We start from the raw sequence: 18,448 nt of genomic DNA on the forward strand, positions 1-18,448 counted from the left end.
CACCGTTTGGGCATACGTGTGTATTTATAACCTAACACTGGTAAATGGTGAAGCGTAGTGATCCGACAGGTACGACTGGTTGCACTCGGACAGGTTGACAGTCGGCTGTATAATGCGTTTGTTGTTAATGACATGATGAGCTAGTGACATCAATTGGACGGTTGACATGACTTGACTGCTAAAGTAAAGTGTTCCAGCTTAAATGCATTCTAACCATTACACATACATCCCCCCCAAAAAAGAACCACATGCCACGCGCAGCTTTGAAACACAGGTATATTTCTTCATCAGTTCAAACAGAATATCCATGACATCCCCACGTGAGGTTTTCATGCAACAGAAAAGTAGGAGGAAAGAAGGGGACATACAGCATTTGTTTAGCACAAGGTTTGATCAGAGGCAGTGAGAATAGAAAGAAAAAAAAAATATAGAAGGGAGAAGCAACTGTAGTTCCTTATCCTACCAGCAGGAGGCAGTGACACTAGGATTCCCAAAGCAGAAGTGCAGCTGGTAAAGGAAGCTCCTGTGCAAAAATGTTGGATTATTAAACAGGTCTGATTGTTGTTGTAGAAGGCGTGCATTGCCATTTCACTTTGCCACAGTTGTATCAGTGAGGTAGTGAACACATTCATCACTGAAGGTAATATTGACACACGAGTGGTTTCAATTCAATTCATAACATTAGATATTCCCTTTTTTTTGGCCCCCACAAGGTGCAAACATTTGAAATAAATTTGGAGAAAAATGAGAAGCTTCTCATTTTGTAAAGACCACTAGAGAGCGCAAGTGTGTCACGCATTAGTCCAGCGTAATAATTTAGCCTGGTCAGCCAGTCACTTAATGAAGTCTACAATGTGTGTGCATTTACTTACTTCTCCTATTGTAATACTAATCGTTTATCTGTAATGGGAGCAGGTTTGTTTCTCTGGTAAGTTGAAATTTGATTGGTTTGATTGAAGCTTGGGTACCTGACATTTTTAAAAATAAATGAGTAAATGTTGTATTTTACCGGTATATTGTAAAGGCAGCATGTGTGACATAATGAGACCACTGCACGCTGTCTGTATCAAATAACGTTTTGTCTGTCAACAGGGAAATCAAAGCTGAAGGCAGCACTGATTGTACAGTTTGACTCCGCCATCTGAAAAAAGTTTTAAAGCTATTCATGAGCTCATAAATGAATGCTTGTGATTATTAACAATGTATTAATACAATGTGTGAGAGAGGGACGAGTTACACCAATTTAAAAACCTACTCCAGGTTTTGTGCTGTGAAAATCAAGTACCCCAGCGTTAATACAACATAATTCCTGCAAAATTTTTTGCCAGAGTTATGCCAAATTAAGTTTAGGTATGAATGGAAGGACAAATCTGGTCCCAAAGTCACAACAGATTGATTAAGTGATCTGGCAATGGTGCCTTAAGCTGGCTGTATAGAAATACATTGCGAGCCAATTGTTTGAGTTTGCAAACATTTTAAATAATGTCAGTTCAAGAGTTTACAGTATTGTTAAGAAAAAAAAAAGAAGTATTTATTTGTAAACACAGCAGCCGTCTGGAAAAAAAAATTACATTTCAAATAGGATCATGTATGGTGACTTGGTCCATTTACAGATCCCTTCATCTTACTGCAGTGAGAGGAGACAAATCCAGGAGGTTACAAAAGCATTCAGCCGGAAAGTGATGAACGAGCCCTTAGTGAGTTCTCTGTCAGAGGAAAACCAGAGCGGAGACATAGTGTATAGTCCCGAAAATGCAAGATATTATACATAACCAAGGCTGCAGAACTACAAAAAAGTATGGTATCTGTGCGGCACAGGTTTTGTTGCTATGTTCTTCTTGTATCAGGAAGGATCATGCAGTAGTTACAGCGGTGGTGGTAGTGACGAGTTACGACTACAGTATCCTAAGTTCACTTGCTTGGTTAAAGAATACAAATCAAGAACAACACAATTAGATAATACTGTTAAGAGTTTGCATCAAGCGTACAGGTGTGTCCACATGCACACAACACTTTTGGACGCGGCCGTACCTGGACACACGATGGCGGCTCAAACGATATGTGCTACCGGTGTTGAAAAAGCATTGTGAAAAATGTGTATTATAAGCCCCACAAATTCTTCCATTAACTCCCCTAATATGTTTCGGATTATTCACGTTTTCTCTCAATCGGTCACAGTCTTATACAACGTATCAAATAACAATAATAAAAATCAATAAATAAAATATGAAGAAAGAAATATGTACAAATGGAAAATAACAAAACATGTCGATACAAATCTAAAGTTTAAGATCGTTTACCAGTATAATCCCAAACCTTATCACAAGAGATCAGATCAGTAAACTACGCTACATAATACTGCCTGTCAATGTGCACCAGACCAGAAGACAACTAAATTAAAGACGCACTATGTCACTTTTCTGGTGTAGGGTCCTCCTTGTTTCCATGAAATGTTCTTGCTTTGCCTGGGAACGTCCCAAAGTATAACATTATCTCTCTTGCATTTATTCAACTACAGGTATTTTTCCAATATTTTTTTATTATACAAAAAAACACCTTGATATAAATGCATTTTTGACCTGTAATTTGGCTTGGTGTTATCAGATGCTTGTCTCCATGGAGATATCTAAGTGTAATGCAACATGACAAGGCAAAGCAATGACCTTTTCATGGAGAGAAGCAGTCAAAAAGTTACATAGTGCACTTTAAATGATATACCGAGACATACATTATATACACGATGTACAGGAGACAAAGAAATATATTGAAAGTGAGAATGCACCGTCTCTCAATTAGCAAAAAAAAATGAAGCAAACGCAACAGCTTAATCCAAAGATCCTTTCTGGAACAAGAGTGGACGCACTGGCAAAAAAAAAAGGTCCCTTCCTTTTTTTGTAAAACATAAATTATAGCGATAACTTCATCCTTAAAAAATAACAACAACTCCAGAGAAACGATATGATAAGGAGACGAGAACCATCATGCATTATTTTGGAGTGACTGTTTTCTGCAGTGACAGAGGAGGAGGTGAGAGGGGCGGGGTCAGTGCAGGAGAGGGGCCGGGGCTTCAGAACTGGGAGGCTGAGCTCGGGTCGCACTGCAGTAGCCGCACGATGGAGGGGTCGCTTTTGGCACCTTTGATGAACTCCTCCAGGGAGAGCTTTCCTGAAGGGGCAGAAGGAGGATTGTTAAAATAAAGTGAGCACATAAAGGTCAGATATGTCACAAGCAGAAAGAGTTTTTGTGCTTCATAACATTAATATTGTGCCTATTGCAGATAAACAATTGTACAAATTGGGTGTAGCAAAAGCAGTTCTTGCGCTTAAAGTTTGAATTGGGTAGGGCTTCACAATTAATATATTATAAGATAAGATAAATTTTATTGTCCACACATGGGGAAATTTCATTGTTGCAACGCAGGTAGATACAGAGGAAAAGAACAGATAACTTATAGGAAGTTTAAATAGAAGAACTCTTATAAACAAAACCTCTTATAGACAGAACCTCCCATTTCCAAACAAGGGATGGAGGGGAAAAATAAATAAAATAAATAAAAATAAAATATATAAAACAATAATAAAAAAACAGCTAGCGTAAGACTATAATAATAATAATGGGAAAATAAACACTCTATTCTCATCAGTTATATGCACATGAATGTGACACCATTGCATATTCATTTTGTAAATACTGTATTTCCCGGATTATAAATCACACTTTTTTACATCGTTTTGACTTTGCCGACTTTGAGATTTATACTCCGGAGGGACTTATTTCTGATATTTTTCGTTATTTTCACACTGCCAAGCGCATTTCACAGGACAACCACAAGAGGGCTCTAAGCGACGCTCTAAGCGACGCAGAAGAAGAACAGGCACTTCCTCTACCGACCTGAGTTTGGGGAGTTGTTTAGAAGTGACACCGAGGTGGTGATTCATTGTGCAGAGTAACACGCGCAGTAATGTATGTACAAGTATAATCGGAACTCGTTAAAACTATTCAGAACAAAGTTGAGACTGCCTTCACTCATTCACAAGTACTACATCAAAATTGGGACTAAACCGAGGCTAATCCTGGAACTGAACCAGGACTAGAACAGGACCAAAGTCTTCAACCAGGACGATGTATGAGGTATGAACGCAGCAGATTTAGTAACTTGGGGTAAAACTGATGCTTTGGTAAACTTGTTAGCATGTTTTTTATGCTATAGTTATCTGAATAACTGTTAATATGTTACGTTAACATACCAGACACTTACACTTACTTAGCGTTAGCATACGTGCACCTATTCACCATGTTCTCTAATCGGTTTTTATCTTAAATTGCATTTCAAGATGAAATGTCTGTTCTCGGTCTTGGATTTTATCAAATCAATGTCCCCCAAAAATGCGACTTCTACCCCAGAGCGACGTATATGTTTTTTCTTCTCTATTATGCATTCTTTGGCATGTGCGATTTAAACTCCGGAGCGACTTATAATACAGAAAATACAGTATGTCCTACTGTGCTGCATGTTGTATGTCTATATGTTACTGCTTTTGTCTGTTTTATATTAGCTACTAGAACTGCAAATTAGCCCTGGGCTCGATGTGGACATGGCATCAGTTACTTTTTTGAATGTGGCAATGCTCTCTGCTCTGTCCCTATATTAAATTAAATTAAATTAAGAAAATCTGTTATTCTGATGTATTCTGTAGAAGTTGTGATGAGAACATGTGAGTGTTTGTTTTTCGGTTCAGCTCTTTCTGTATTATTAATCTGATGTTTAGGCAGGAATATTAAGCATACAACTCGCTGTTGACAAAAATAGAAAGTTTTAGCCCAGTTTTAGGCTGTTTCCACTGTCTCCTCTGCTGCTTGTCATTGTCCGCTGGGCTCTGTGTGTTCAGAAGTGTCAGTAAACATCCTGCTGCACTGGAGCACGGCCAAAATCAGGCTTATAATTCAGACATGTTTGAATGACTGCGACTGCGGTCTAGTCGCGTCTTTACCCGGTGATTTGAACGTGAGATCAATCGTAACCGGTCCACACTACGAGACTGAAACCACTGCAACTGACTTCAACTAGAGATGACTGAGAGTGACTAAGCAAGACTGGAAATGTGGAGAAAATCTGGCTGAAAGTCGTGTAGTGCAGGGTTTAGTTGAATAGCCCTGTTCTAAACACAAACGGGAACATTTGAACTGTTAACCAAAACAAGAACCACAGGAATTTTAAGTTGACATACTTACTACCTAAATACTTGCTGCCTTTGAATTCAAATTGTGGTTTTGTTTTGATAGTAATATATTGTGCAACCCTAGTTTACATCGACACTAATTGTTATTCTTTCTTTTATTTGTATTTTATGCATTTGTAACCTTATGTTTAGCTTAATGTTATGTTTTTTCACTGACGCCCTCAGGGGAAGCCGTTGCTGAGATTTTGGCCGTTACAAAAATAAATTGAATTGAATTGAATTAAAAGAGTGTAATTTTCATAGTGTAAATTTTAAATTGTATGGTACGTTTTGTTTTATTTTCCAATCCTTTTGATTAAGTTAGGTTAGTCATCTTAACTAACTTAACAGGGATAAAGTTAAGTCAGCGTGTTGTTTAGAATATGGCATTTTGTCATATTCTAAACGATACACAACAGCTAGTTTAGTGATATGACACCAGTTTAGTGATATGACACTAGTTTAGTGATATGACACCAGTTTAGTGATATGACACCAGTTTAGTGATATGACACCAGTTTAGTGATATGACACCAGTTTAGTGATATGACACTAGTTTAGTGATATGACACTAGTTTAGTGATATGACACTAGTTTAGTGATATGACACCGGTTTAGTGATATGACACCAGTTTAGTGATATGACACTAGTTTAGTGATATGACACTAGTTTAGTGATATGACACTAGTTTAGTGATATGACACCAGTTTAGTGATATGACACCGGTTTAGTGATATGACACCGGTTTAGTGATATGACACTAGTTTAGTGATATGACACTAGTTTAGTGATATGACACTAGTTTAGTGATATGACACCAGTTTAGTGATATGACACCAGTTTAGTGATATGACACTAGTTTAGTGATATGACACCAGTTTAGTGATATGACACTAGTTTAGTGATATGACACTAGTTTAGTGATATGACACCAGTTTAGTGATATGACACCAGTTTAGTGATATGACACTAGTTTAGTGATATGACACTAGTTTAGTGATATGACACCAGTTTAGTGATATGACACCAGTTTAGTGATATGACACCAGTTTAGTGATATGACACTAGTTTAGTGATATGACACCAGTTTAGTGATATGACACCAGTTTAGTGATATGACACTAGTTTAGTGATATGACACCAGTTTAGTGATATGACACTAGTTTAGTGATATGACACTAGTTTAGTGATATGACACCAGTTTAGTGATATGACACTAGTTTAGTGATATGACAAGTCAGTGACACACACATACTTTGGTACTTTGATGGGTGTAGTTTGTGAAAAATGTAAATGTTGATTGAACGCCGATCTAAGAATTGCTTTAATTACTTTATCAGGCTCAAAATGTCCAGCGTGGAAGTGGATATTTGAAGCCTTTCTCAACGTGCCACATAACACACCCTGATTGGCTAACCCTATGAAGCATAATCGCCCGCTAATGTCCCCCTGTTCTCATTTTCCAACCAAGACGCATACATTTAAATAAATGATGTCCTATAAACTGCTCTGTGCTGTGGCCCCTGCTCTCGCCCCCTCTGTGCGCCGCATTCATTCATTCCCATTTGGTCCTTTTTCCTCCTCTCACCGTCATTATTGAGGTCCATTTGTCTGAAGATCTTATCCGTTCTCTTCTCCGGCGTGGACTCATCCTCTGGCATCTTCATCACCGACGACACCATCTTGTAAATGGCCTGGGAGACACAGGGAGACACGGCAGGGACACAGGGATGGTTATTCAGTGTGTTGACGACCAGAGGGACTAAATGGAGATGGCAAGAGCAAGATGTACTACTGTAAAATACTGAGACACAAACTGTAAAGCTTTTTTTAAACTCAAATCTGTCTAACAACATTAGTATTCATGTATATAGGGATTTTTGGCCTTTTCAGACAGCGACGTGAAGCAGGGTGGACCACCAAAGCACAGCCAATCCGGTTTCATCCTCGCTCTTTCACGTCTGCTTTGGTGAACGCTTTCATAATTTGTTGCAGAAAGCGTGCAGTGGTCTGATTTTGACACAGACTGCTGCTTTTACAGGGTGCTGGGGGGAAACTAAAAGCACTTATTAACAAGATAAAACTGTTAATGCAGCTTTAACTGTTTTTTTTCTCCTGCAGTGGATATGTTATTGCTTTGCCTGTACATTCGTTCTGTACTATGGCATTAGATGTATTTATTTTATGAGTCCACCAGGTCAAGTTACAGGTCAGATCTGTGGAGCTTATCTACAGTAAGAATGCTTTTTTAAGGTGAAGTGAGCTTATTTATTCCAGTCAGCAATACTTACAGGTATGGGAGTAGCTCAGTGGAGGAGACCAAATCTCAACCTTACACGTTTGTTTTTTTCACTTTTGCGTGCAAATATTATCCACTAAATATTGATGAACACTCCAAGTCTGCTTGCCCATCCATAAAAGTCTCTGCACGCTAACATTTCAACATTTCTCAGTGATAGAGATCCGGTTGTTATGGCATCGTGGTTGTGGGCGGGGCAGCGGCCGGATCCCATCATGTGTTTGATTGACATGATACATTTTCATCTGTTGCCTGATATTAGTGTGTCCCGTCCCATGGTAGCATTAAATGAAGTGGCCATAGAGAGGGACAGAGAAACAGGCCTGCTGTATCCGTGGCCCCGGGCCCCGATCTGTTATCAGCCTCCGCAGCCATCAAATCTGCTCTGGGTGTAAAGCTCTGCCAGATCACCATCACTGCAGACATCTGTCCACTGCGAGGTAAAAAGTCCTCAAATGTATTCAATTGCTACTTTAGGAATGTTTTACCGCATCTTTTACTTGTAATTGTAAAGGATAAATATAGAAAAAGAAATGGCTCATCATATTTTAAAGTTCAATTCTATTAAAACAAAAATAAATCGTTTTACTAGTAAAACTGTATCTTAGATTGAGATACTGATACTGAGTGGATAATCATTTTACCGCTGTACTATTTTCTCAATTCACAATAATGCCATTATTTTGTTGGTGCTGCTACCTACTTACTTCCATAACTAAGGTTAAGTTTCTATATATAGAAATGGAGGCTCAACCTCCAGACAATTGTGCAAGTCAATAGCATTGATTGCAAAAGCATTTACCCAAGGCTGACCTTTTGAACGAAAAGGTCAGAGCAATAACTTCAAGAAATGTGGCACTTTTGTTAATCACTTCTTTTGCACATACTCATGTCACAATATGTTTAACCAATCTCACCATAAGATGACATGAACTAATGCATTGATTATGAATGAAAACATTTGAAGTGTGTGAATGTTCCACAATATGACATTAAACTTGCATATATTTAATAGCAGGTATTTTTGTTGCTTAAAATGTTACATGTTTTCTTACATTTATCAGGGCCTCTCCATAAATCAGGGGCTTCATCTATAAAGGATTGCATAGGAATTTTGCTGAGCAAGTGCGTACTCGAAGTGGCCAATAGAGGCTTACGCCAGATTTATAAAACTCTCCACCACGCAATTTGTGCTTTATAGATCCCATCAGTGGCACATGTGAACTTAGGTCATGTCCCGCCCTCTCCACGCCTCCAAAGCACAAAAAGGCCCATGCAAAGTGACTTATGAATGAGATTTACCTTAAAATTAGGTTTGACCAAGAGGGAAGAGCAGTCACGTCAAAGGCTTTATGACAAATACAAATACAAGTGATTCCTCTCTAATTAACTGTTTATTTTGAAACAACAGAATAAATTGTGTTTTAGTTGCCTATACCTAATATGTAATACTATTTACAACTATTTTGTAGATACTGTTTGGGTTGTTCTTCAGAATCTTATGTCTGAATGAGATGTGTGTGAGTTACATTGGTACGTGCACGTGGTGGTCCGAATGGTCAAAGGAGGGGGCAGTGAGCGCGAGATGCCCTTCCTGACAGAGCGAAAGCAGCGGGAGAGATATGGATGGATCAGCAGTCAAGGGACAAACGCTTTTGCTGCAGAGACAAGTGCAGCAAGAACAAAAGACAAAAGCATGTGAGGGAGCAGGTGCTCTTATCTAATATAAAACGTTGGTTACTTCTGTGAGTGCGCCTGGCTCCGGCACAGACAGTATTTAATTTATTTAAACAGGGGGATCCTTAAAGCTGTCTGTTACTAAATAATGAATGAGATCTAGGTCTGTGTCGGGTTCAGACTCTGGGCTACATGTCGCACACAGAGTTGGATCATTTGAGTTGATCCAAAGTCCAGACAAATGACCGTGTTGGATCTGCGTCTTGTCTCAGAGCTTCATTAAACCAAAGCTCTCTCATGTGCTCTGTCTGAAAGAGGAGTTTTTTCTCTTGGTGTTTCATGAATCCATTTACAAATTCAGAGGGATCTTCTCTGTAGGATCACGAGCTGAGAGAGAGCACCAGGAATGTGCATGCGCTCGTGCACGAGTGCTCACGCCTTATGTGTCATGTGTTGTCCAGAATGAATAAACAGCCCTTCTCCGTGTTTAGGCTGACTTCTGTTTAAATGTGATCATCTTTCTGAATACAATTATTGTAGGCAAATGTATTTGCTGACAATTTTCTGAATAAAACACTTCCTCAAACTGTCTTCTCTTCTGCTCCTCTCCACGAGTGTCGTCTCCATACTTAGTGCAGAACTTACAGGAGGGTCTCGGTTTGCGTAAAGCTAAGCAAAGTCCTGCACCTAGTGGAAGTTTTATAAATACCACAGAGGGCGCAGAGGGCGGCCTACGCACTGAGGCGTGCGCAAGCAAGCTTCATAAATGAGGCCCCTGACCTCTAACTTGCCCTGGTGGCTTTACCTTCTTCTCATCATGGAGATAGCTATGTTTAACGCCGTTCTGTGCAATATTTGAGGCAAAGGAGAAACATCTCCATGGAGGAAAGAAGATGGCAGACCCTCCACCAAAAAAGTTACACACAGTATCCCTCTACATGCAAAATGTACATTTATGAGCTTTTAACCATGTTATAACATTGTTTTCTCATCAAAAACCTATAAGAAGTTATATTTCATTTCATTCAGTTTGAATCCGGTGTAGGTCTTGTTTGTGCCTGAGCCTCAATAACTCATAGCTCTTCTGAGCATAAAGCATCAGCAGACGTGTTCTGTGCAGTTCTGACATCAGATCGCACTCATCACAGTTCAAATGAATGTGTTTACATTCATTTGACTCGTGGCAAGTGTTTATTTCCTCTTGGTAATTCCCTCCCCAAACACAAATGCAGATGAGGGAATGCCTCAAAAAGTAATGTGTGGTTCAGAAGATACATTATTGTAAATTCTGAAAGTAAAGAACACATATAAACACCAATAACAAAACAATGTCCTTTAAATAAACACCATCAAATATAATATGAGTAAAAGTTATGGTGTGTTGAAATGTACAGTAAATTGCAGCACATTTGTAGTCTAATCCCAATATTGGATTATTGACCCTTTTAATTACTGAAATGGTTCGTTTCATTTGTCTTCTTGTTGTTTACCAGTCTTACATAACTTCCAACTGCCACACCAGAACAACAACGCTGTCAGCCTACTACTGTCTCCGACTACGATATGGCTCTTGTGCCCTCCATCGCCTCTCACCGTTGTGTATCTTGGTGACACAATAGGCTTCCCCTGTACAATCCAGCGGCGTGTAGCCTCACTGAGCTGTAGGATAATCCCAGTATACTGCACACTCAGGGACAAACCCAGGGGTAAATTTAACTTGCTAATCCATTGAAGCACATAAGCATACAGACACTCATGTTATAGTACTCGGTATACTTCCCTGAACTCTGCAAAGCATCTCTAACTCACTGATGGAGCCGTAGCACTTAGCAGTCTTGGGGCACACTCATGCACTGGCTAACACTTCTGTCAGCCCTTTAAGCATGGTGATTAAGTTTCCTCCTATCAGTGCTCAAGCCTTCTTAAATGTTCTCTTCACTCAACGCAATTACTTAAATAATTAAACTCGGCACTTATCAAATTCATTCACTTTCTTATTACCGTCTTAATTGAAGGAATATAAATACTTCACCCAGGCAATCTATGGTTATGTCAATGTTTGGAATTGAAATGATTTAAATGTTAAAAGGTAAAAAGGGCAAAAAGAGTCAGTTCCTAAAGCATATAATGTAATCAGCAAGGCCATATGGATTTATCCAAACAGGGTGATTTCTGGCGTTCACAATGCTAACACGTGTCAAGCCCATTAGAGGTATTAATATTTCAAAAGAAGTATTTGATTTTATGCCATGAAGTGAATCACGCAGATTGGTTCTTATATACAGTCAAATGTCATGTTGTTCTACGTATTGTGCCAGAATCTACAGCCTCAAAAAAGGATACAGCTGTTGCAGTACTGAAATAATGTGAATGTGCAATAAAATACATGCGATATATAGTATATTATTGTATAGTATAAACTCATTGCGAGTGGTAAAGTTTAGAAATGAAGCCATTTTTGGAAGATTAGTATCTATAGTTTCTATAACTAGAAAGGCCAAGAGCATTTCGTGAGTCACACTTTTGCACATGAAATAATGAGTTATTGCAACTTTAGTGTGAACACATTTTCTGGAATGTTAAACACTTAAACAGTTTTTTTTTTCTTCTATAATAAATTGTGTTTTTTTTTAAATTGTGTTTTTCTTTTCAAGTAAAAAGCACCTTGTTACTGCAACCTTTATGCTAAATCTGTGCTAGAATATGGGGATCTTTTTTGTATGACTTCTTCTTCATCTCTTCAAATGGTTTATCACGCTTCTCTGGGGTTCATTACTAACAGTACAGCCATGATCCATCACTATGACTTGTACTCATGAGAGGGATGTCCTCCTCTGGCCACTAGGGGGCAGGAACATAAGGGACATTGGTACACTTTAATTTACAAGGCTGTGCTTGGACTACTGCCTCCGCACGTTTGTTCTTTAATCACACACAAGTGTTGACTCACATTCCTTACGATCAAACCATCAGCTGTTTCCCTGTTTCTTTCGCCCGCACAGAGCTGGGGAAGAACGCCTTTGTACACTCACTTCCATTTGCTTGGAACATGTTGCAGAAAGACTGTTGAAGTTGTTGTCCTTCAATGCTTTTCAAACCAACATGAAAGCATTAGAGACGGCCCCATGAATGTGCAATTGTTTTTTGTTAAGTGTGTTAAATGTGCAGCCTTAAGTTAAGAAATAATAAGGTACTACTATCAGTTAAAGCAACACTATTCTACCTATAACTAACAGATCTGACTTAGACTAACTAATTACATTTCAGGTGACGGGCTTGCCATGAAGATGAATGACTTAAAGCTCACTGGGGAACATTCCAGGTAACGCAACAACAACTCAGGCCAAAAATGTATTTAAAAAATCTATGAGTTACGATTAGACCAGTCGATCTTATCCATGTTACTTGAAGAGGATGGTTCAGGTGGCCCAAAAATACTGCAGACGAGCTACAGAAGTCTCCAAAACTGCAATCCAAGTAATCACCACCATGTCTTTTTTCTATAAAGGGTACTATTTTTAAATACACCTCACCTGTACAATCTCCAGCATCTCGTCGCGGCTGATGTACCCGTTTCCATCCAGGTCGTACATGCTGAAAGCCCACTTGAGTTTCTGCTCCAGTTTGCCCCTGGATGTGACACTGAGGGCAATGATGAACTCCCTGAAGTCTATCGTGCCATCAGCGTTGGTGTCGAAGGTCCGGAACACGTGTTCGGCAAACTTGGAGGCGTCGCCATAGGGGAAGAAGTTAGCGTAGATCTTCTTGAACTCCTCCACATTTAAGGTCCCACTGGGGCAGTCCTTCAAGAACCCCTATACGGGAAAGAATACAGGATAAGGATGATGACAACGCTGAAATAATGTAAAATGCAAGTGCAATGTTGTGTCTTTGACTAAATGGATGACATGCAATTTCATTTGAAAAGCAGTTCTTTGTATATGTAGTTTGTTCGTTCGCCCATTTACAAGAGACTCAGACTTGTGAGTTTCTGAGTCGAGAGGACCCAAGAGGTAAGACGACTCAGACTCTTGGATCAAGGAGTGGGGCACAGGCCCACTAGTGTCACTAGTGACACCTCACAAGTCTGACTCGATCATAATAACTGATGACTTGGTACTCGACTCAAACTTGTGACTTTCAGAGGGCAGTGATTTGTGACTTGAGTTGAAGTTGAGGGAAGAGGATTCAGACTAGGGCTAGGACTCTCGGATCAAGGACTCTGACATGGACACAGACTTGACTAGTTACAGCTCACAAGTCCGACATAAAGACTGTTGACTTGGGATTCATCTTAAGGTTACATCTCTCTAGTTCTTCAGCTGCAGACTGCTGGAAATCTACTTTTATAACATACACACACACACACACACACATAGGTTAGTTGTTTTAAGTTCAAATTTCGTTTAAAGTTGTGATAATTCATACCAGAGATCATTGAGTGAGCACAGCTAGTAAAATAATAAGACAACTTAATTGGGCTTGAATTGTGACTCTGTTTTAAAGGTGAATGACTCGACTTGGACTTGCACTCGGAAGTTGACTTAGAATCAGACTACTACAAATACTGTGTCCAAATAATTATCCTTGTGGATCAATAAAGTTTGTCTAAAAAAAAGACTTGAGCATTAACCCCTGAACTAGAAGGACAGAATACAATTACAAAGTGAAAATACATAACTTAACTAAGGTTAGGTTATGGTCTAAATTGAAAAGGAAGAGCAGTTTAGGAGCGATCGAGGGGGACAGAGAGGAGATGCAGGGAGTTTGAGTGTAAGAAGTTAGATCTATAATGTATGCTGAGGGGCTTTAAACACAAATCATTCATTTTTAAAATCAATTCTGTATTTTATTGGGAGCCAGTTAAGCAGGACTAAGACTGGAGTAATGTGCTCTCTTATTTTAGTTCTAGTTAAAAGTGTTGCAGCTGCATTTTGGACCATCTGGAGCCTATTCAGTGATGACTGCGGCAGTCTTAGATATAATGAGTTGCTAAAATCCAGTCTACTTGTAATAAACTCATGAGTCACTATTGCCAAGTGTTTTGGGGGCAAAAACTGAGTTGAAAACAGTTTCCCTTAACAACATTATAGATGTTTATCAAAATTAAAATTGGAATTGATAAGAACACCAAGGTTTTTTACAGAACTGTGCAAATTTGCAAACAGAGGTCCCAAAGCTCAGTTTAGGTCGTCTGCATTAGAGCCAAAAACAATAACTTTCGTCTTTCTATCATTCAATTGCAAGAAGTTACTAGACAGTGACGTAAAGTTGACAGTGAACAGTTTGTATCGGGGGAAACTAGTGGGTACAATTGCGTGTCGGATGCATACATATGGTACAGACCTTTTTTACTTCTCCAAAAGTAAACCTAAGGGAAGCATGTACAGTGAGAATAAAAGAGGTGCGAAAACTGATCCTTGAGGTACACCATGCGCAATTGGGGCAGGTGAAGACACAAAGCTGCCAAATTTAACAGAAACGGTTCAACTTAAGTAGGAAGAAAGCCAGTTAACATTGTGCCCTGTAGGCCCACTTCATCATGCATGTCTTTTTTTTTTCTGGCCTGTAGACGTTGGGGCATGGGAAGCTCTGTACTCTCAAATATAACCCATATTTCTGAATTCCTCCCCAAATGCAAGATAGAAAGAAATAAACACACAAACACATTATCAGCTGAACCATTGGCAGATGTAAAGCAGCTCAGTCGCCCGTTCTACCACGCAAACCTGATCTCCTTGGCTCTGCATCACGTTTGATAATGTCTCATTATGTAAGGAAAGAAAAGGGAGGTAAAAGTGTCAGTCCGGGTTTTGTTCGGCAGAAATAACACTTTTTTTGCCACAGCCGCTGAGAGAGGAGCGGAGAGATTACTTTTTTCATGTTGGAGGTGGGGATTACTTGATGATTATATTGAAGGAAAAGGCCACTGAGGTTGAAATAGGTCTGCGTTTAATAACTCTTTTCATTCTAGGAGCTTGACATTTTCCTTGAAGCAAAGTTTTTGTTTTTTATTGGCTGTGAAATCTTCAATAGAGACAAGCAGGATCTACCCACAGCCAATTTGAAAATATGTGTAGAGAGTCTGGGCTAGAAACTAATATTGATTTCATCACTCTTATGTGAACTTTGTTGAGTATTGATACTGGGGGATGAAAACACATACAGAGACAACATTTTATCTTTCCTGATTGGTAGTTTTAAAATGGTCTTGATCAATCTTAGAACTAGTATAAAACCATTGCATTCTAGTATTTAAATATCATTTTATTTCAAGTATTGAGCCTTCTCCTTGGTATCAAATTTGAGTTTAAAATGTTATTATTGTGACAACGCCCAGAACACTGCAAAATGTGATATTATTCAATTAAATCTATTTGGCGTGGCAGAGTTTGGGAATGGCAGATATAAGTAACAACATTTCCCCAGCAAACAACAAAAAACATGCCCTTTTGTGTATGAAATCATCATATCCATAGTTTATACCGCTACACACATGTTCGGAATAGGAATGTCACAATATTGAATTTGTAACAATTATTGATTAGGTTAAATCCTTTGTTTTCTCTTTCTTTTCATTCTAATACATTATGGTTCCAATATAGCATGTGACCAGTTTTATGAAATCAAAACTTCTGAATGCAAAAGTTAAGTTATCGTGATGTAAATACTATGAAATACCTTTAATAACCTTAAAATATGTTTGAGATTCAGAATCTCTTTTGCAATAGACTGACTTGATCATGGCAGCAGTTAACACAATCAACACAGTACAGTAAAAATGTAAATGTAAAGAAAAAACATGCAATTCTCATGCAATTCTTGTTAGTTTAGTGCTTATTATTCCACTCTTCTCTACTGAATTTTCACACAGCAAATGGAAGTAGGTATTAAAATCTTTCCAACTGGTTCTTAGCTCTCACAAACCCTTTGACACATTATTCATCTCCACAAGTATTCATTTTTCTGATGCAAAATGAAACACCCCGAGCTCAACCAAGTGCTGAACAGAATCCTTCTTATTAAAACACAAATTGCAAATCTAATCACAATCCAAAAAATGTAATGTACTTTGGTCATTTTTTCCAATACCATTCAATCCTAAACCATAATTACAGCTCGTAGGTACTTACATACCCAGAGGTTTGATCATGTGTTAAATAACGTGTCCAGGGAGTGCGTATCATCTGAAGGGTGCACTTGTCAGCACACACCCTGATGACCATTGGCCGCAGGTCATGGCCGGGTCAGGCAGGGGAATTTCTGATCACACACATCTGTCCTGCACGTCTAATCTATGCATTAAGCCACAGAAGCGTTCCAGAAACACTCGTCCATATGTGGGTGATGGCACAAGGAGGGTTACTGTGGCACTTTATCACGCCAGCATTTAATCTAGCCCCACACAGCACAATCCGACTCGTGAAGGGATTCTATAAGTTCAACATTATTAGGAAAACGGCTTAAACCCCAACAATAACAAGTACAGAAAGTAAGCGGCATAAAGCTTTAATCTGAGCATTGTCACTTTAGTAGGGATGTCACACAAGCACACAAACATCCCGATTATGGCTGCGCAATTTGGATAGGATCAGTCAGTGTTAAGTTTAGCCCGGTGTTCACCTCTCTCGTCACTGCGTAATGAGCCGGGGCACTGATGTATGTGCGCTGATGGAATATGAGAGAGGAAAAGGCAGACACGAAGCCACCGGGTCCTAAAAACCTGCCTAATCTGAGCGGGACTGTGGGAGAGGAGGTGCTCCAACAGCCAAGGGTTATATATTGCCCATTTTCCACTCAGTAATGCTTTATATTACTGTGTTACTGAAAAATGCAATATACTACTGTAACGTGTTGCTTTTGTAGTGACAACTAAACATGGCCCATGGTGAAGTTCAGTTTAAGAACTCTGATGTAAGACAGACACTGATTTGCTGATTACATTTAACCAATGTTGTCATTAATAAACGTATACTATTATAATGCATTAATATAACTTTAATATTGATACAACTTCCCCCACACACTGCAAATATGTCTTGCTCTTGCTTGCTTCTTTGTGTGTTCCTTGTCTGTTCATTGTCATGTCTTACACTCCCTGGTGCACCTGTCATAGAGGATTAACTCTTAAAGATATATGTATCCTGTGTGTATACGTACCATGCAGTCTGTGTCTCCAAGTCTCTGTGGAATAACATTCGTTCCTCAAGTCTAGACTGTTTCTTTCTTACAAGACCAATATATTAGGAAAACTGGACTTATCAATAAGAAGAGGAGGTCTACGGAGGAGCGGCCAGATTTCAACCTTCATGAATAATTTCCAGAACAATGAATTCATTTCATTTTTCCTGTGTCTGTTAAGAGCATGAGGGAGAGATGCCAGGCAGAGCTCCTGCTGGTCAGCACGTGTGTTAGGGACAGGTTAACGCTCCACATGTTGTATTAGCTGTAATTGTCAGGGAAATAAACTCTTCTTACTACGACCATTTCATTGTCTTGTTTTCTTAGATATTTAGGACCCGACACCAACAAATAAGTTTAGGTTTTATGAAGTTGATAAAACTAGTGTTGCTTTGGAACTAATCATTTCTGGAAATTGCCCAAAAAGTCACACTAATGTTTTTGACCTTTTCAAATGCACAACTGTTTGATTAATGACTTGGACTGGCCGCTGTTTTTCTTTGGCAAATAGCAAACATTTGTTCAGTGAGTTCCAGAGTAATATTTGGGTCGAACATCGAGTTATCCTTATAATTTTCAATCTGCACAGCCCTAAATTTGTATATTTCGTATATTTTTTTTCTGCTTCTGCTTTGAAACACGGCAATACTACAACAGTATGTTACTTCAACCATAAACCTACTTTGTACCACTCTTGCAGCTCGTGGTCGGAGAACTCAGTATTCTCGCGGAGGTCATGCAGCACCTCTGGCCGCAGCTTGCTGTTTTGTTTCCCCATGGCGACCGGACAGAAGTCTGGGTTTCCTTGACGACGACAACAACTACAGCGCTAGCCAGGCTGCGTTTCACACCTGTCGATCACACAAAAAGAGAAAACATCAACAATAAGACAAAGAGAAGAGCACACTGAGAAACTCGTTGGCCGACGGACAGAATGTCACTCATCATCATCTGGCAAATGAAGTATTGATGATTTGAAATGGACAATGGAGATACCAAGTTTGAGACCGTGACAAATGAACTAAAGGCAATACACGCATTTATGAACCATGAGCATAAATTCAACCACGA

At 39.1% G+C, this 18,448-nt stretch overlaps 1 protein-coding gene across 1 annotated transcript; it reads right to left on the reverse strand.

Moving 5' to 3' along the window:
• Nucleotides 1-262: 262 nt before the first annotated feature.
• LOC140361846 (hippocalcin-like protein 1) lies at nt 263-18,228 on the reverse strand. The gene is made up of 4 exons (XM_072447724.1): nt 18,060-18,228; nt 12,730-13,011; nt 6,809-6,914; nt 263-3,165 (listed from the first exon to the last, which is right to left on the reverse strand). Exons 1-4 carry the CDS (start codon nt 18,153-18,155, stop codon nt 3,068-3,070), a joined length of 582 nt encoding a protein of 193 aa, XP_072303825.1. The 5' UTR covers nt 18,156-18,228; the 3' UTR covers nt 263-3,067.
• Nucleotides 18,229-18,448: the final 220 nt, after the last annotated feature.

The sequence above is a fragment of the Eucyclogobius newberryi genome, unplaced genomic scaffold (assembly GCF_026437365.1).
Source record: "Eucyclogobius newberryi isolate DKJ021-1_F unplaced genomic scaffold, fEucNew1.0.hap1 SCAF_16, whole genome shotgun sequence".
NCBI classification, from domain to species: domain Eukaryota; kingdom Metazoa; phylum Chordata; class Actinopteri; order Gobiiformes; family Gobiidae; genus Eucyclogobius; species Eucyclogobius newberryi.